A 20,251-nucleotide genomic window follows, 5' to 3' on the forward strand; every position below is an offset into this window, starting at 1 on the left:
TTCTAGTGTTTGATTTTCTTAAACAATATTAGCATAATCCCCTTGTTATATAATGGCCTTATACAAACAGCATTACGTATTTAATAAGTTAATAAACTATTTGGGACAGTGTTGACACTCAAAATTGGCACGATGAAGGTTTTCTGGACAATCTGGGCAGGACTGGTCAGACCTCTCCCTTGAACCGGTCAGACCAGTCTAAACAAGTTTGTCAAATTGCAAATTGGACTGCACCATTGCGTAGATCTCGTCGAGACGATCGAAATGCATATATAGAACGTCTAATTCAGAGTTCGGATGAGGGAGTTATGCCTCCTGGAAGGCCTGCACCCCGGTCAGACCGGCCCGAAACGCCCAGTCCGAGTTAGGAGTTGTATTTTGACACGAGATTTGATATGGTTCTGACTCCTAACGGATACAAACCTCCCCACTCTATATATATGAAGGGCCACAGCCGATTGAGGGTAATCCCAATCAATTCACACATTTATCCTTTACTTTTTTCTCCAAACCCTAACTTTTCCAATCTCATCTGCTGTTCTTCGCTCGTCTCCACGGCGTTCGATGACGTTCTGAGTGGCCTGCCGACCTCAGAGCAACCCTAGATCCACGAGCTCCGACGGGGTCCCTCCCGAGCTCGAGGTTTTGGGTCTTCGCGGCGTTCTCTGTAGAACCGGTCTGACCGGTCGCCATAATCGGTCTGACCGGACTGTGCGCAGGGAGCCTGTTGGTGAAGATCGTGTCGACGATCAACGCGCGTTCTAGTGCATTCGAGTGTGTTGGCGCAAATTAGTGTCAACACACTTTTTGGCGACTCCGCTGGAGACATATTAATCTGGTTTTTAAACCGATCTAATCTAGTTCTCAAAGAAGATGGGCGTCATCACCGACCTCGACGAAGGCAACATCTCCACATCTATCGAGAAACTTAGCGAGGACGAGCACCAAGAGTACTTGGTGGTCAGGGAGCACTTCAAAGCACAATTCTTGAAGGGATTCAAGAAAAACCAGCAAGGCCAGATCACGAGGGTTCAAGACTTTGTGAAGCCCTCCTTCACGCTCAAGAATAAGCAAGTCGAGGTAATAAGCAATGTAAGCACTTTATCTTCCGACTTGTTTAGCCAATTATCATCTATTATGGATAAGAAAATTGCATATATATATAAGCCCATGAATAATTTGAAAGATCAAATAGATATCTTGAAAAAAGGCAAATCCGTAGATGATAATTGTGCTTTTCCAAACTGCTAATTCATCGGCTACGCCAGCATCTGTTCAAGAACCACTATATGGCATGCCGACGAACTATTTTGCAGGGCAAACATCACCATTGCAGCTGGTACAGCCGAATGCAGCTGGACCGGTCAGACCGGTCTGATGGTGGTCAGCCCAGTAACATCTACACCGAACACGTCTACTCTTTGCTCGACAATCCTTAGCCGAACCAATGAGATGACAAATTGTGTGCAGCCTTCTCCTTCACAAGAATCTGGTTCTCCACATGAACCGATTTTTATTAATGTACATGAAAATTCTGCTGGGCATGCACTGATAAGTTCGGTTCAGACGACGGTACAAGATAATTCTATAGAACATCGTCTTACTTCTGTAGCACAAGCATACACGAGTGGTAGATACAAAGCTGATCCCGCTAGGTTAAAAGAGAATCCGGCTAGTGCGATGAAAACTAAATTCGGTGTGGATATAGGTAATTCTACATTATACCAAAAGCCATATCCTCCTGAATTTGATTTAGTTTCTTTTCCTGCTGGTTGGTGTGTTCCTGATTTTGTGAAATTTAGTGGTGATGATAATAAAGCACCTTGGGAGCACATTGACCAATATATCTTACAACTGGGAAAAACTGATTTTCATGAGGCTTTGCGCATTCGCTTATTTTCATTATCTTTGACTGGAACCGCTTTTTCTTGAGTTTTTTTATTGGCCCCGAATTCTATTCAATCTTGGAATCAGTTGGAACGTAAGTTTCATGATCGTTTTTATAATGGGCACAATGAAGCTAAACTGTCGGATTTGGCATCGGTTAGGCAAGGCCAAGATGAGTCTGTTTCGGATTACTTCCGAAGGTTTAAAGATATAAAGAATCGATGTTTCAATTTAACAGTTTCTGAAAAGGAATTGGCTGATTTGGCTTTTGATGGTTTGCGTTCTTATTTGAAAAAAGAACTCGAAAGCTTTGAGTACTACACTATTAATTATTTGCACATGAAAGTTTTGGGTTTAGAATTTAGACTCCAGAACGCAAAAGATACCCATAATACTCATCGGTCCATACATGTCGATTGTAAATCTGATTCGCACGATGAGAAAAAGAAAGCTTATATTGCTGAATTCATATGGCCATCAGATGCTAAGCCATGTTCTTGTTCATCGCTTAAGCCGATTCCAAAGAATCGGCAAGAACAAGCTCGTTTCACTTAGAAGCGGAAACATCAAGTTGTCTCATGTCATACCGCCGCTTGAGGAGCTGAAGCGGCATGCATATTGCAAGTGGCATAATATTTTTTCTCATGCAACTAATGATTGCAATATCTTTCGTCGAAAAATCCAATCGGCCGTTAATGAAGGACAGTTGGTAATACATGAGGTAAAAGATGACAAGGCGTCATTCCCTGTACATACGATTGATTTGGATAATGTCAAGGTACTCATTCGGCCGGAACAAGCCGAAGGAGCAAAAGGGAAAAATATTATCATTGGTGAGCCAAGGCCGAAAAATATCAATGACAAGATTCAGGCTAGGGAAGTGACGATGGAGAAGACTCTTGATGGAAAGGAGTCACTAAAGATCACTGTCAAAGCTTCAAGACCCGGGGGGCAAGAAAGTTGCTCTCAAAAGACGAGTCGGCCTGCAACTCAGGCATGACCGGTCTGACCGGTTGACAAAAGGTCGGCCCAGAACTTTCAAGCCTAAGCGCCCGGAAGGAGGTATTCGGAAGGTTAATAAGTCGAAGGTGCAGGGGAGTTCTACAAAGCAGAAGCTCACCTTCGCTCAGCTACTGCACAAGTACACAAAGGCCGTTCCAAAAGATCAGCCACTAAAAAAAGAACCAAGTTCACCTCCGCGTCAAGGAAAGCGTTCTTCTCCTATGGGAGAATCCAGCAAGCGTAGGGGTGACAGCACTACAGCGTTCCCTTCTCAAAAGATGTGTACTACCACGCCATGGGCGTCACCGGCATCGGGTTTTTCTTGTCCTACATGGGGGGCATGAAGGAATTTGGATGTATTGTTATCCGATGCTATACCCACCATCTCACCACAGGGAGGAGGATCACAGAAGGCCTGTGTTCGGCAAGGTTGCACGACCAGTGCATGACCGATTGAGATCCAACCAATCAGGTCAGAGGCGGCAGCCTGCACCGGTCAGACTGGTCTCATCAGAGGCCGGGCAAAGCTCATTCTCCGATATAGGTTTACAGTGTCAAGGAGAAGAAAGAAGAGATACAACCCACTATTGATCCAGAGAAAACTAAAGCCGATGATGTTCTGCATATCGGCAATATCAAAGTGGTTGTCAATGATGCGGGTACAAGACCAATGGTTTTTGGTAAATCAGTCAATCCTTCTATCCAAAGGCCGATCATGGCTAATGATCGTGAGGCCAACAGCAGTAGTTCAACATCAAAGTACTTTCAACCAAGATGGTGTCCTCCAGGATTGACTCGTACTCAAAGAAGGAAGCTGCAGCGTCTACGTGCTCAGGAGAAGAAGGAAAAAGAGTTCAAGAGGCTGAGGGACAAACAATCCAACCATTACAGACCAATGGTCCCTCAAGGCAAGGTATGGAGGGTCAAAGCAGTTGACCAGCCAGCACGACCGGTCGAACCGCCTCAGGAGACCGGTCTGACCGGTACAAGCGACAGGTCTGACCGCCCAGAGCAACCGGTCAGACCGGTTGAGGTTGCAGCAGAACAGAAAGCCGAATCAGCAATGCCTGTTTCGGTTCCTTGCGATGGAGAAACACCGCTAACATTCTCGGTACAAGGCAATGAGGAGCTAGTGGATCATGAGGCTACACAAAAAGTGCAGCAATATGGAGCTCGACGACATTTAAGTGCTCGGGGGGCAAAATATTGACAAATGATAATTTACCTCATGAAGTTTCTATGCAACAGATTAGTTTGCAAGGGGCTCTCAAGACTTTGATCATGTATTTGAGGTCTTGAGCTGGTTAAAAATTGCAACATCAGCGAATAAAAGCCAAATTAGAAGTTTTTCAATTTGAGCTAGAAAATTGGCAAACTATTTGTAATAAGGCATATTGATGCTCTTACTTATATTCTTCGGTTAAAGAATGAAACCGAATTTACTTAGAGGGCAGAATAGCAAGAGGTCTTTGAAAAGATCAAGGTTTATTTGTCTTCACCACCTGTGCTCAAGGCGCCTAGGAGAAGGGTTACTTTCAGGCTTTATGTGGCTGTTGAAGATAATGTCATTGGGGCTGTTTTGACTCAAGAACCGAAGACAAGGAGTATGTCATCACTTATATAAGCCAACGACTTATTGATGCGGAGACAAGGTATACTTTTACTGAGAAGTTATATTTGTCTCTCTATTATGCTTGTACCAAATTGAGGCATTATCTACTATCTAGTACTTGCATAGTAGTATGTCAAACCGATGTGCTCAAGCGCATGTTACAAAAGCCGATTTTAAATGATAGAATCGGCGAGTGGGCTTATGCTTTAGTTGAATATGATTTGGCTTGTGAATCCTTGAAATCTATGAGAGGCCAAATTGTACCGGATTTCATTGTTGAGCATTGGATTAATGATAAGCATGATTTGTAAGTCGGTTATGTTCCTTGCACACCGTGGAAATTACATTTCGATGGATTGGTTTGTGATGATGGTCAAGGAATTGGTGCTGTGTTGATTTCTCCAACTGGTGGTACTTTTGAGTTCTCAAACCGATCAAAAGAGGATTGCACAAATAAACAAGTTGAGTATGAAGCGATCTTATTTGGCTTGAAATTTCTGCAATTTATGGGCGTGAAATATGTTTAAGTCTTTGGTGATTCACTTTTGGTGGTGCAACAAGTATTCAAGGTATGCTAATGATACAATGGATATTTAAATGCATATTTTGACAAGTGCCTCAATGTTATTTCTTCCTTTGATGAATTTGTTATAAGATATATACCAAGGGAAGAGAATGAACAGGCCATTGCTCTAGCTAAGCAAGCATCTGGCTAATCAATTATGAAGAAATATTTTCATATTCGAAAGCCGATGCAAGCAAAGGCCAAGTTGCAGGTTCTGGACGAACCGGTCCGACCGGTCGATGCAACCTGTCTGACCGCCCAGACCGGTCTGACCGGTCATGTGACCGGTCTGACTGCCCATACTACTGGAAACACCAATTCGGCTATGAAAGGTGACTCATCACTAAAGCCGAAGATCAGGTCTGGAGGGTTCATATAATCTCCTATCTAAAGATCTTGGTTGTGGTGCAGAAAGAGATATTCGGCGGATAACACTTAAAAACATTTTAGTCGACGATAAGCTCTATCGTTGAACAGCCGAAGATTTATTTCTTAAATTTTTGAGCTCGGATCAGGCCAGGGTTGCTGTGAGCAAAGTTCATGAAGACATTTGTGGTACACATCAATCGGCTCCCAAGGTGAAGTGGTTGTTTAAAAGAGCCGGTTTGTGTTAGTTTACCACGATGTCTGATTATTTCAAGCAGTATAAAGGGGTGTGAAGAATGTCAGCGATTTGGTGATTTACTGTTGGTGCCCGCTGTGTTGATACATCCTATTATCAAATCATGGTCGTTTCGAGGTTGAGGATTGGATTTTATTGTTAAAATTAATCCTCTATCTTCAAAAAGACATTGGTTCGTGTTAGTTGCTATAGATTATTCTACTAAATGGACCGAAGCAATTCTTTTGAAGAACATGATTCACAGCCGAGATAATTTATACTCAGGCTTATTCTACTTGCGCTAGATGACATTGCCATATACACTATCGTCATTGAAAGCAAGACATGATTGGTGCGTAGGTGCTTCTCGTTGTTCAGGTGCATTTTTGGGCTTGGAGATATGTTTCTTGGTACGCAAGTTTTACCAAGAAACAGGGGGGCATATGTTGACACTCAAAATTGGCACGATGAAGATTTTCTGGACAATCTGGGCAGGACCGGTCAGACCTCTCCCTTGAACCGGTCAGACCGGTCTAAACAAGTTTGTCAAATTGCAAATTGGACTGCACCATTGCGTAGATCTCGTCGAGACGATCGAAATGCATATATAGAACGTCTAATTCGGAGTCCGGATGAGGGAGTTATGCTTCCTGAAAGACCTGCACCCCGGTCAAACCGGTCCGAAACGCCCAATCCGAGTTAGGAGTTGTATTTTGACACGGGATTTGATAGGGTTCCGACTCCGAACGGGTACAGACCTCCCCACCCTATATATATGAAGGGTCACGGCCGATTCAGGGTAATCCCAATCGATTCACACATTTATCCTTTACTTTTTTCTCCAAACCCTAACTTTTCCAATCTCATCTGCTGTTCTTCGTTCGTCTCCACGGCGTTCGATGGCGTTCTGAGTGGCCTGCCGACCTCAGAGCAACCCTAGATCCACGAGCTCCGACGGGGTCCCTCCCGAGCTCGAGGTTTTAGGTCTTCGCGGCGTTCTCTGTAGAACCGGTCTGACCGGTCTGTGCGCAGGGAGCCCGTTGGTGAAGATCGTGTCGACGATCAACGCGCGTTCTAGCGCATTCGAGTGTGTTGGCGCAAGTTAGTGTCAACAGACAGACTACATACCATCTCCCGCTGGGGATTCATCAACTGATGATGCATCAGAATCCACTGCACCCTCTGTCAAAGCAGAAGCGTGGTTTTTCCTGCCAAATTTTAAAAGTTTCCTAAATCCTTTTGGCTCTTTGCTTCGAGGTTTTTCATTTACCTCATTGCCGTCAAGTGAAGAGTGCACAGGCTCAGGTACTCGAGCCTTAATGTTATCTGCAGGCACAAGCGATTCTGATTCTTGCACAGGCAATGGACTGTAGTCTGAAGCATTCTCCAGCGATGTCACCCTAGCAAAAGGGGCCTGGTAGGGTTTCTCCGCGGCAGCCAAGGATGGCCTCTCAGGTTCATTCTTTCGACACTCAGTCACCACCTAATCACAACAGGCATTCTTTTATAACTCTAGCTCATGTGATCCCGTAATCAAATAATAATGCCATCATAAAAAGAAACATTCAATTTTATTATGAATGAGCAAATTCGGCCTTTTAATTACATACCAAATCAGAAATATTACGCAGAGAAACAGTGAGATAGATCAGGATGAACAAAGGTTTGAATGAGAACCGAAAAGAACAGTGTAAAGAACATACCTCGTATGAGTTCCGGTGGCGGCGCCAGGGGTATGCCCCTGTATGCCTAGGCATACCCAAGATTTAAAGAAAAATACTAATATGTATTCATAGATATATACTACTCCTTCCGTCTTACAAAGAGTGTAGTTTTAGAAAATTTCAGACACATTACTTATTCAATGAAATGATTTTGTTACCCCTAATTACTTCTACCAATTGTGATAGAAAACCGTGTTATTTATTTGGTTTTTCATTTGGCACTATATTTTTCTATGCAATGCTTTCTTGGTACTTGGTATTGCGCTTTAATTAGATGGATCTTATGACAAGCTAAAACTACACTATTTGTGGGACAACATTTGAAAGCCAAAAACTACAATTATTTTGAGACGGAGGAAGTATTATATACAAACTTATGGTCCTAGTTCAACAAAACCCAACAAGGAAGCCCAAAATACAAAAGAATCTCTCTCTCTCTCTCTGCTTGCGGCACGCCCCTGCCCCCTGGCTTCATGTCCGCCCCAATGCGCCTCCGACCCTCGGCTCTCGGCCTCTGGCCCTCCGCCTGTCCCCAGACCGGCGTTCGGCAGTTCGTCACCCACCTCCCGACCTCCCCATCTCGGCAACGGCAACTCCACCAGTGGCAGACTGCAGCTGCCTCGCCGCCCTAGTGCCAACGCCCCAGCACCAGCACAAAGGAGGCCGCCACTAGTTATTATTATGGATTTGTTATGGCCAGTATAACTTAATCGTTTATTATATTGCGTATTAACTTCGAATTTTTTTTGCTTCGATTTTTTTTATGTTTGGCATACCCAGCCACAAATTCCTAGCTCCACTGAGTTCCCCTGGTCATCAGGTCCACTGGTGACAGGGCTCTCAGCATCCGGAAGAATAAGTGGAGAAGGTGGACCTCTGATGGCAGTATACTCCAATTCTGGACTGGGCTCCTCTGTCCTGTCATCACTAGAAGTTTCCTTTGCTGAATTTCTTTCAGAATGTAGAGTGACTGGAGGTGTTGAAACCACCTCATTTTCAAGCATCACAACAGTTTTCTCAACTACCACACTGTCATCGCTGCTATTCATCCTTGACATGTTACCATTAATTTTCTTTACACCAGCAGTTTCTGTTGTAGGAGCTTTACCTCCATGTGAAACCACTTTCTTTTCTTTGGCAGCTACTGCATTAGTCACAACAGCAGGAGCTTGTGGGGATTTGACTTTCAGTTCTGGTAGTGTTGCTGATTTACTCTGGTCAAGTTGCATTATAGCTGAAATTTTCTTTCTTTGGGTATCCTGTGGCATGCTTCTTCTCCGTGGGTGGTCCACGCTTGCTGACTTGGGATTCGAAGGATGGTCAGTAAAACAACTGGTTTTAGGTTCAGCAAGTTTTTTTCAATCGCTCACTGGATGATTCGGCTTTCCCACTTTTCTCGAACATATCTGTCAATGATGAGGTTGACTTACTAACTGCATTTGTATTACCAATTAGTTTGCTTGCTGTAGAGAGGTGTGGGAGAGAATAATTGCTTGTATTCCTCCAAACCCTAGAATGGTAGGATATATAGTTCCTATACATGGGCCTCTAGATGAGCCTCTATACATGGGCTCAATATACACCAATGCCCCCGCAGTCTGAACTACCAGCGCAGCGGTGTTCAAGACTGGACAACAAGAAAGCTAACACCCCCCGCAGTCTGAACTACCGACACAGCGGTGTTCAAGACTGGACAAGAAGAAAGTACAAAGGGCAAATACCCCCCGGCAGCCACAACTAGCCACCTGCTATGTTGAGGCTGGAGCGAAACTCCGAGAAGGTCGAGGAGGGTAGTCCCTTGGTGAAGATGTCAGCAAACTGAGAGGTGGTCGGGACATGGAGTACCCGAACATCGCCGATTGCGACCCTGTCGCACACGAAGTGCAAGTCAATCTCCACGTGCTTCGTCCGCTGATGCTGAACGGGATTGGTGGAGAGATACACGACGCTGACGTTGTCGCAGTAGACAAGCGTGCTCTTGGCGAGCGGGCTGTGGAGCTCCACCAAGAGCTGTCGGAGCCAGGACGCCTTCGCCACGCCGTTAGCGATAGCCCGGTACTCCGCCTCAGCACTGGAGCGGGAGACAACCGGCTGCCGCTTGGACGACCAGGAGACCAGGTTGCCGCCCAGGAAGACGGCGTAGCCGGAAGTGGAACGGCGAGTGCCCGGGCAGCCAGCCCAGTCAGCGTCGGTGTAGACCACCAGCTCAGAGGTGGGAGAGCGGTGAAGAACCAAGTCGAAGCCAACAGTGCCACGGACGTAGCGGAGGAGACACTTCAGCGCAGTAAGGTGAGACTCCCGGGGATCGTGCATGTGAAGACATACCTGCTGGACGACATAGGTGAGATCTGGCCGGGTGAAGGTCAGGTACTACAAGGCACCGGCAAGGCTCCGGTAGGCAGTAGGATCAGCCACGGGATCACCCAGATCAGCAGACAACTTCGCCTGAGTATCGACAGGAGTGGAGCATGGCTTGCAATCAGTCATCCCAGGCCGCTCCAGAATGTAGAGTGCATACTGCCGCTGGTGAAGGAACAGGCCAGACGGGGGAGTCTCAACAGTAACGCCCAAGAAGTGGTGGAGCTGACTAAGATCCTTCATAGCAAACTCCTGCTGTAGAGAGGAGATGACGCGCTCAAGCAACTGCTGACTGGAGGCAGTGAGCACAATGTCATCAACATAGAGCAGCAGGTATGCAGTCTCATCCCCACGGCGGTAGATGAATAAAGAAGTGTCAGCTTTGGCCTCGGTGAATCCCAAAGTGAGCAAGAACGTGGCGAACCGAGAGTACCAAGTCCGAGGAGCCTGCTTCATACCATAGAGGGACTTGTTGAGCCGGCAGACCATATCTGGACGACTCGAGTCCACAAATCCCGCGGGCTGAGAGCAGTACACTGTCTCTGACAGAGTGCCGTGAAGAAAGGCATTCTTCACATCCAGCTGGTGCACATACCAGGAGTGAGAGAGTGCGAGCGAGAGGACCGTGCGCACCGTAGCGGGCTTCACCACTGGACTGAAGGTCTCATCGTAGTCCACACCAGGCCGCTGGGTGAACCCCCGGAAAACCCAGCGAGCCTTATAGCGCTCTAATGTGCCGTCAGCCCGACGCTTGTGCGTCCAAATCCACTTGCCGGTCACCACATTACAACCAGACGGACGCGGCACTGAAGGAATAAGTCTATGTCATCTTGGTCTTTATGGGTCTCCACCTAGGACATGTTTCAGTTTTTCTTTTGACCAGCATCTCAGACCTTGCATGGTCCTTGCTGCGTGGTGGTTGCTACAGCTGCAGCACATTGGCATCTTAGACTAGCTTTAGCATCTAGAGGACAGCATCTAGAGGACAACAGTTAGGACCTAGAGGACAGCATCTTAGACTAATCCTTGGTGTGTGTTTTGGCTGCCCTGCAGCCCTTGTATAAAAGCGTGGCCACCCCTCCCGTTGGAAGGCATGCGTGCCTAGAAAACTTCCTCAACTTGAGTGTCATCCTCTCAGCTCAATGAGAGTGAAAATTGAGCTTCTAACATCTGGTATCAGGGCCGTACTTTCCTGTAGACTGGATATCTCCTGTTCTTCTCCCTCCCAAGCAGCAGTAGCAGCTGCTGCAGCACCAGTAGCAGCTAGCGCAGCAGCAGCAGTTAGCGCAGCAGCACCTGCAGCAGCCCCTCTTCCACCTTCCTCACCCGAGCAGACGAGCAGCAGCTCGTCTGAGGCTGCGTCTTCTCCATGCAGCAGCCCCTTGGAGGCGCGCCATGTCCGACGCACCGTCTCAGCGCTCGGTCGCCTCGAGCGCACGGCGTCAGCGAGATGCCGAGCTCGCCGCGGCAGAGGAGCGCAGGCGAGCGACGGCACAAGCCGCTGCAGCAGTGGCGAGGGCGGCCAGGCTGGCTGCAGCGGAGCTGGCGGCGGCCAGGGCGGAGGTGGAAGCAGAGGCGGCGGAGCATAAAGCGCGTGCGGCGGAGGTCGAGGTTGAGACCTTGCGCGGCAGCCTCAGCGGCTCCATCGCCGGCGATGCCACCGCCGACGAGGACCTTGAGGAGTTGGAGAGGGAGAGAGCGCGGGAGCGGACCGCGCGGTGGGCAGCAGCCCACCCCGGCGGCGGCGGCCTGGACGGCGGTGCGCCCGGCGGCGCGCCCGGCGACGGTCCAGGGGCCCGCGCACCCGGCGGCGGCCTGGACGGCGGCGCGCTCGGTGGCGGCTTGGACGGCGGCGCGCCCGGCGGCGGCCTGGATGGCGGCGCGCCCGGCGACGGTCCAGGGGGCCGCGCACCCGGCGGCGGCGCGCAGGGCGGAGGCGGCGCCCCTGGCGGCGGCGCGCAGGGCGGTCGCGGCGCTCCTGGCTGGGGTGCGCGCGGCGGCGCCCCCGGCTACCACGGCCTCCAGGCGGTGGTCAGGGACATCGATCCCGGCGGTGGGTGGCCCACCCTCACCAAGACCAACTACGTCGAGTGGGCCGCGGTCATGGAGGTGAAGCTCCAGGTGCGGCATATGTGGGAGGCAGTCTGGTACGGCGACGTCGACTACGATAAGGATCGACGGGCGCTGGATGCTCTCATCGCAGCAGCCCCGCCAGAGATGCAGTTCACGCTTTCCAAGTAGCGAACTGCCAATGAGGCCTGGGACTCCATCGCTGCAGCACGTATCGGCAGCGACCGCGCCCGCAAGACCACTCTCCAGGCACTTCGCAAGGAGTGGGAGAACCTGGCCTTCAAGCCAGGTGAGGATGTTGATGACTTCGCCCTCCGTCTCAACACTCTGCTGCAAAAGGTGGTGCAGTTCGGCGACGACACCTACGACGAGGAGAGAGCCGTCGAGAAGCTCTTCCACTGTGTCCCCGAGAGGTACAGGCAGACCGCTCGCTCGATCGAGTCTCTGCTGGACCTCTCCACCATGACGATCGAGGCGATAGGTCGCCTCAAGGTCGTCGACAGCGACGAGCCACAGCCTCCCTCGGGAGGCATCTCCATCGGTGGGAAGCTCCACCTTACTCAGGAGCAGTGGGAGGCCCGGCGCGGTGACAGGAGGAGGGGGGAGCCCTCTTCCTCGACTGGTGGCCGCAAGCGCGGCAAGCCGCGAAAGGGGCGCGGAGGTGCTCAAGCCGGGACACGAGGGCGCGCCGAGGGTGGCACCAGCGGAGATGCTCAGGGCGGCGCCGCCGATAGGCCCAAGGCGGCACGAGACGACGCTTGCCACAACTGTGGCAGGCCCGGCCACTGGGCCAGGGACTGCCCGCAACGGAGGCGTGGGGGCCAAGCCCACGTCGCAGAGGCCCAGCCGGATGACGAGCCGGCTCTGTTCCTACTCCACGGGGACATGGAGCCGCATCCGGCGGCACCGCCTGCCACCGCTCTACTCCACCTCGACGAGCCGCGTGCCCGAGTCCTCCTCGGTAACGGCTCCGACGACGACAGGGTCGATGGCTGGTACCTCGAGTCCGGCGCCACGCACCACATGACCGGGCGGCGGGAGTTCTTCTCCGACCTGGACGTCGACGTAGGTGGCTCCGTCAGGTTCGGGGACTCCTCCGCCGTGGAGATCAAGGGTGTGGGCTCCGTGATCTTCACCGCCAAGTCCGGAGAGCACCGGATGCTCACCGGAGTCTACTACATCCCGGCGCTACAGAACTCCATCATCAGCCTTGGGCAGCTCGATGAGAGCGGCTCCCGCGTGGTGATCGACAGCGGGGTCCTCCGCATCTGGGACTACCGTCGCCAGCTTCTCGCCAGGGTGGTTCGAGGGAAGAACCGCCTCTACATCCTCGACGTTGGGGTGGCCCAGCCTCTTTGTCTTGCAGCTCGCAGGGACGACGAGGCATGGCAGTGGCACGAGCGCTTTGGGCACCTCCACTTTGAGGCCCTGAAGCAGCTTGGCGCCAAGGAGATGGTGCGAGGCCTCCCATGCCTCGACCACATGGAGCAGCTCTGCGACGTCTGCGTGTTGACGAAGCAGAAGCGGCACTCCTTCCCCCAGCAGGCGAGCTTCCGAGCCAAGGAGCGGACTCGAGCTCGTGCACGGGGACTTGTGTGGCCCGGTGACACCGGTCACACCAGGAGGACGGCGCTACTTCCTGCTGCTCGTCGACGACCTCTCCCGCTTCATGTGGGTGATGATCCTCGGCAGCAAGGGAGAGGTTGCGGACGCCATCAGGCATGCTCAGGCCGCTGCGGAGGCGGAGAGCGGCCGCAAGTTGAGCGTGCTGCGCACCGACAACGGCGGCGAGTTCACGGCGGCCGAGTTCGCGGCGTACTGCACGAATGAGGGCATCCAGCGCCACTACTACGCGCCGTACAGCCCGCAGCAGAACGGCGTCGTCGAGCGGCGCAACCAGACGGTTGTGGGGATGGCCCGGGCCCTCCTCAAGCAGAGGGGGATGCCGGCTGTCTTCTAGGGAGGGGCGGTGGTGACGGCCGTCTACATCCTCAACCGCTCGCCCACCAAGGCACTCGACGACATGACGCCGTATGAGGCTTGGCATGGGCGTAAGCCGGCGGTCTCCCACCTGCGGGTCTTCAGCTGCCTCGCGTTCGCCAAGGAGCTTGGCCACATCGGCAAGCTCGACGACAGGAGCACTCCGGGAGTGTTTATTGGCTACGCGGAGGGTTCGAAGGCCTACCGCATCCTCGACCTGGAGACACAGCGTGTGCGCACGGCGCGCGACGTTGTGTTCGACGAAGGGCGAGGATGGGCGTGGGACAAGGCGGTGGACGACGGCTCGGCTCCGACGTACGACGACTTCACCGTCGAGTATGTCCACTTCGAGGGAGCTGGGGGAGTAGGCAACTCTTCTTCGCCGAGCGTGCCTACCCCGGTCCCCGAGCCTCCCCCGACTCTGGCGCCCGACACACCGGCGGCACCACGCTCTTCAGCTGCGACTCCGGCTGCGCCGAGTTCCTCGGCTGCACCACCACAGCCGGCGACGCCGCGCACTCCAGCGCCGACAAGCACTCCTCCGGGCACGCCTACTCCAGCACCTGCTCACAGCCCGGTGGAGTTCGCTACTCCGCTCTCTCACGACGAGGAGCGCATCGACGCGTACCACGACGGTGAGCCGCTGCGGTACCGTACGATGGAGAACCTTCTCGGCGATCAGCCGGTGCCGGGACTGGTGCCTCACGACCTGGAGGCGCAGTTGCACCTCGCGTGCGACGAAGGCGAGCCTCGGTCTTTTGCAGAGGCCGAGGGACACGCGGCATGGCATGCCGCGATGCAGTCGGAGATGGACGCGGTTGAGAAGAACTGTACTTGGGAGCTTGCTAATCTCCCTCGCGGTCACCGCGCGATCACCCTTAAGTGGGTGTTCAAGCTGAAGAGGGATGAGGCTGGCACCGTCGTCAAGCACAAGGCTCGCCTGGTGGCACAAGGTTTCGTGCAGCAGGAGGGAGTCGACTTCGACGATGCCTTCGCTCCCGTGGCACGGATGGAGTCCGTGCGACTCCTCCTTGCGCTAGCTGCCCAGGAGGGCTGGCGTGTCCATCACATGGACGTCAAGTCGGCGTTTCTCAATGGCGACTTGAACGAGGAGGTCTACGTGCACCAGCCGCCGGGGTTTGCGATCCCCGGCAAGGAGGGTAAGGTGCTACGTCTGCGCAAGGCCCTCTATGGCTTGCGGCAGGCCCCGAGGGCGTGGAACGCCAAGCTGGACTCCACGCTCAAGGGGATGGGCTTCGAGCAAAGCCCGCACGAGGCGGCCGTCTACCGGCGGGGCAAAGGAGGCAATACCCTGCTGGTGGGTGTCTACGTCGACGACTTGGTGATCACCGGCTCTAAGGATACGGAGGTGGCGGTGTTCAAGGAGGAGCTGAAGGCCACCTTCCAGATGAGCGACCTCGGGCCTCTCTCCTTCTACCTGGGGATCGAGGTGCACCAGGACGACTCCGGGATCACACTTCGACAGACCGCCTACGCCAAGCGCGTCGTCGAGCTCGCTGGGCTCACCGACTGCAACCCAGCTCTCACTCCGATGGAGGAGAGGCTGAAGCTGAGCCGTGACAGCACGGCGGAGGAGGTGGACGCTACTCAGTACCGGCGTCTTGTGGGGAGCCTCCGCTACCTCGCCCACACACGGCCGGACTTGGCGTTCTCCGTCGGCTACGTCAGTCGGTTCATGCAGCGACCGACGACGGAGCACCAGCAGGCCGTGAAGAGGATCATCCGCTATGTTGCAGGGGACTCTCGACCACGGTCTCCACTACCCGAGGTGCCCTGGGGCGGCACACTTCGTCGGGTACAGCGACAGTGACCACGCCGGCGACATCGACACCAGCAAGAGTACGAGCGGGATCCTCTTCTTCCTCGGCGAGTGCCTCGTTAGCTGGCAGTCGGTCAAGCAGCAGGTGGTGGCCTTGTCCAGCTGCGAGGCCGAGTACATAGCAGCCTCCACCGCGTCGACTCAGGCGCTCTGGCTCGCTCGACTGCTTGGTGATCTTCTCGGTAGAGACACTAGAGCGGTGGAGCTCAGGGTGGACAGCAAGTCCGCTCTGGCCCTGGCGAAGAACCCCGTTTTCCACGAATGGAGCAAGCACATCCGGGTAAGGTATCACTTCATCCGAGGCTGCTTGGAGGAAGGAAGCATCAAGGCGAGCTACATCAACACCAAGGATCAGCTTGCGCACCTGCTCACCAAGCCCCTTGGGAGGATCAAGTTCCTTGAGCTTTGCTCCAGGACCGGAATGGTTCAACCCTCCCACAAGACGACGGACAAGACTTAGGGGGAGAATGAAGGAATAAGTCTATGTCATCTCGATCTTTTTGGGTCTCCACCTAGGACAGGTTTCAGTTTTTCTTTTGACCAGCATCTCAGACCTTGCATGGTCCTTGCTGCGTGGTGGTTGCTGCAGCTGCAGCACATTGGCATCTTAGACTAGCATTAGCATCTAGAGGACAGCATCTAGAGGACAACAGTTAGGACCTAGAGGACAACATCTTAGACTAGTCCTTGGTGTGTGTTTTGGCTGCCCTGCAGCCCTTGTATAAAAGCGTGGCCACCCCTCCCGTTGGAAGGCATGGCATTGTGAGTGTGAATGAAGAAAAACCCAGAAAACTTCCCCAACTTAGTGTCATCCTCTCAGCTCAATGAGAGTGAAAATTGAGCTTCTAACAGGCACGAGATCCCACGTCTGGTTAGCAAGGAAAGCTGCGTACTCTTCCATCGCACGACGCTAGTGAGGATCCGCCAGGGCGTCGCGGACAGAGGAGGGTACCAGAGAGACCTGCGGCTCTCCCTCGGTGGCGGAGAGAGTCGCGGCCTGAGACGCCATCCGCCGAGTCACCATGGGATGGATATGCCGAAGATCCCGATGGACGACGGGCGGGTGGTACACTGCCGGCTTGACTCGAGAGGGAGCCGGTGGAGGCGGCGGCGGCTACGGCTCCGGTGGAGGCGTCGCAGAAGCCTCCGGAGCAGGAGGCGGCGCCGGTGTCGGCACCGAACGACGCCGGTACACCTGCACCGGCTTAGCGTACCGCGGCGGCGCCGGTGTCGGCGCCGAACGACGCCGGTACACCTGCACCGGCTGAGCGTACCGCGCAGGTGCAGGGGAAGGCACCGAGGCCGCGTGTGGCGCCGCAGGAGACACCGGGGCCGCGCGTGGCGCAGCAGGAGACACTGGGTCCGCGTGCGGCACGATTGGAGGTCCGGGGGCCGCGCGTGGCGCGACTGCGGGCACTGGGGCCACGCTCGGCGCAGCAGGGATCACTGGGAACGGTGCCGGTGTACCAGGAAAACCTGCAGGGAAAGGACAGACAGTAAAAGATGGCTGAACCACCGGGTCAGTCGGAAACAGAGACTCCAGCTCGGGGTCAGGAGATGGTGTGCAGGAGGTGGAGTAGGAGAAATCCGACTTGTGAAAGACGACGTGTCGGGAGATCAGGACGCGGCGAGAGGTGAGGTCAAAACATCAGTACCTCTTGTGGTCAGGGGAGTAACCAAGGAACACACAGCGAGTCGAGCAGGACGCCAGCTTGTGAGCAAGCACTGGGGCCACGCTCGGCGCAGCAGGGATCACTGGGAACGGTGCCGGTGTACCAGGAAAACCTGCAGGGAAAGGACAGACAGTAAAAGATGGCTGAACCACCGGGTCAGTCGGAAACAGAGACTCCAGCTCGGGGTCAGGAGATGGTGTGCAGGAGGTGGAGTAGGAGAAATCCGACTTGTGAAAGACGACGTGTCGGGAGATCAGGACGCGGCGAGAGGTGAGGTCAAAACATCAGTACCTCTTGTGGTCAGGGGAGTAACCAAGGAACACACAGCGAGTCGAGCAGGACGCCAGCTTGTGAGGAGCAGTGGCGGAGGTGTTAGGGTAACACGCACACCCGAAGACCCGAAGGTGGTCGTAGCGAGTTGGGGTATCGAAAAGAGCGTGGTGTGGAGTGGGAGCAGGAGAAGCAGTGGACGGAAGACGGCGGAGCAAGTAGGTGGCGGTGTGAAGGCTCTCAGTCCAGAAGCGCGAGGGCAGAGAGGCCTGGATCAGAAGGGTGCGCACGACGTCATTCGTCGTGCGAATCATCCGCTCAGCCTTGCCGTTCTGAGGAGAGGTATACGGACAAGACATACGCAGCTAAACACCCCCAGAAAGGAAGAAAGAACGGGAGGTGGAGTTGTCGAACTCCCGCCCGTTGTCACACTGGACGGACTTAACGGTGAGGCCGAACTGAGTGGACACCCAGGCAAAGAAGTGGAGGAGGGTGGAGAAGGTCTCAGACTTGGCGCGCAAAGGAAACGTCCAAGAGTAGTGCGAGAAATCATCGACCACCACCAGATAGTACTTATAGCCAGAAAGGCTAAGAACAGGAGAGGTCCACAGGTCACAGTGAACAAGATCAAATGCATGCGTCGCATGCGAAGAAGAAGAAAAAGGGAGCCGAACATGACGACCGAGCTGGCATGCATGGCAGATGGGCTCAGCAGGAAACCAAGTACCAGGAACATCGGTACTACGACTGAGCTGAGCCAGAACATCGCGGCCAGGGTGACCAAGACGGCGGTGCCAGGTGGTGGAAGACGGCATCGCGGCAAAAGCGGCAGACCAAGACGGCCATGGCGAAGAAGGCGAGAGTGGTGCAGCGGAAGAAGGAAGGCGAAGGGTGTAAAGGGGTCCCGTGCTGTCACACCAGAGTAGCGGACGCCGGGAGGCCGAATCCTTTACAGTGAGGCCAGAAGAATAAAACTCGATGGAACAAGAGTTGTCAGCTGTAAACTGACGAATGGAAAGAAGATTATGAACCATCTGAGGAGCAACAAGAACATTGGGAAGACGAAAAGAGCCAGGAGCAGAACCACGGCGGTGACAGGAAGGCAAGACCCATCACCAACCATGATGGAAGAAGGACAAGAGGGGTGTGGGGGTCGGACAGAAGAGAGGATACCGGCTTCTGGGGTGGTGAGGAAGGAGGCACCCGAGTCGGCGATCCACTTGGTGCGGACCGGCGGCGTCCGCCCCATGGTGCTGAAGGACTGCGCCAGTGCGGCCTGGTCCCACCCCCCAGGCCAGATCGGCTGCTGGCTAGGTGGAGCGGGCGGGGTCCAGAACGGCGCGAACGGGGGAGCAGCAGCGGCGAGCATGGCCGCCGACTGGGGCTGAGGACGAGCCCCCCCCCCCCCCCCCGCCGACCCTGAAACAGCCACATCGGGATGCGCCCTGGCCATGGGGCGCTGAAGGATGGCCAGAGCGTACCTCCAGGGCCAGGAGCAGGAGTGGGAGCCAGAGTCGGGTCCGGAGTGGCCCGAGCACCACCATCACGTCCCCTCCGTCGCCGACGCCCTCGGCCTCCCCCACCCCCGGTCTGGCCGGTGAGAGGAGCACCAAGGAGGGGGTCGGGCGGGTCGATCCGGGGTCCGGATCCAGAGGCCGAAGTCTGGTGGGAGGACGAAGCGTCGTGCTCGGTGAAGGGGACGATGGGCGGGACAAGGAAGTAGGGCTTCTCCGCGGCAACCCGACAAGTGAGAGCATCGGCCGCGTAACGCTCGCGCTCCCAAGCGAGGGCAGCCGCGTGGGCCCGCTCCTGAGGCGCCGCAGCCTCGGACTTGGCGGCGAGGAGGGCCGCAGTAGCTGCGCGGGCCCGCTCCTGATCCGCTGCAGCCTCGAACTGGGCGGTGAGGAGGGCCGCGGTGAGGAGAGGCACCGCGGGCGCGGCCACGGGCGGCGCGGGCGCAGGAAGAGGCGCCGCGGGCGCGGCCATGGGTGGCGTGGGCGCAACGCCGTGGGCGGCAGCGGCGGCGTACGGCGCGTCGCCGGGAGGCATACCGAAGGCTGGCCAAGACGGAGGAGGAGCAACGGCGGCTGCGGCGCCTGCGGTGCCAGCAGCGCACGCGGTGACCGCGGCGTCCTTGGCACCTACGACCATGGCGTGCGCGGCATCCGCGGCGCCCGCGGCGGCGGTGGGCGCGGCCAGAGGTGCGGCGACGGCGGCCAGAGGAGCGGGCGTCCGGGGCCACGCACGTGTGTCGAGGACGGCTGCATCAGTGGCCAGGCGGAGGCAGGCGAGCGGCGAGGCTCGGCAGCCATCGGCGGCGTCCAGGCCGTTGCTGTCTCCTGCGGCGTGCAGCGCACGCGCACGGCACGCGGAGCAGACCTGCGGCCCAAGGTGCGCACCGACCTGCAGGGGCAAGGGCCCAAGAGCAGAGCAGGGCGTGCAGCCCATGTCACAGGCGCGCCGTGCCTCTCGCGGCGGTTGCGAATAGAGGAGTGCCGGGGGAGCCCGTGCCTCCGGCCAGAGGAGCACCAGGGCCGGCGGGTCCAGCGGGTGGGGCGACGCCGGCGGCACCCGTGCCTCCCGCCGCGGCGGCGGCCAGAGGAGCGCCGTGGGCGTCCGGGCCTCCCGCACCCACGGCCAGAGGAGGGCCGGGGGCGGCGGATCCAGCA

At 55.0% G+C, this 20,251-nt stretch overlaps 2 protein-coding genes across 2 annotated transcripts; both read right to left on the reverse strand.

Annotated features, from left to right (window-relative positions):
- Positions 1–6,766: 6,766 nt before the first annotated feature.
- LOC120672182 lies at positions 6,767–7,439 on the reverse strand. The gene is made up of 2 exons (XM_039952487.1): positions 7,371–7,439; positions 6,767–7,150 (listed from the first exon to the last, which is right to left on the reverse strand). The coding sequence occupies exons 1-2, from the start codon at positions 7,422–7,424 to the stop codon at positions 6,788–6,790; spliced, it is 417 nt and encodes a 138-aa protein (XP_039808421.1). The 5' UTR covers positions 7,425–7,439; the 3' UTR covers positions 6,767–6,787.
- A 9,864-nt stretch (positions 7,440–17,303) lies between these two features.
- On the reverse strand, positions 17,304–19,733 carry LOC120672735 (translation initiation factor IF-2-like). The gene is made up of 2 exons (XM_039953296.1): positions 19,414–19,733; positions 17,304–17,424 (listed from the first exon to the last, which is right to left on the reverse strand). The coding sequence occupies exons 1-2, from the start codon at positions 19,731–19,733 to the stop codon at positions 17,304–17,306; spliced, it is 441 nt and encodes a 146-aa protein (XP_039809230.1).
- Between the last annotated feature and the right edge of the window lie 518 nt (positions 19,734–20,251).

The sequence above is a fragment of the Panicum virgatum genome, chromosome 5N (genome assembly GCF_016808335.1).
Source record: "Panicum virgatum strain AP13 chromosome 5N, P.virgatum_v5, whole genome shotgun sequence".
Taxonomy (NCBI): Eukaryota; Viridiplantae; Streptophyta; class Magnoliopsida; order Poales; family Poaceae; genus Panicum; species Panicum virgatum.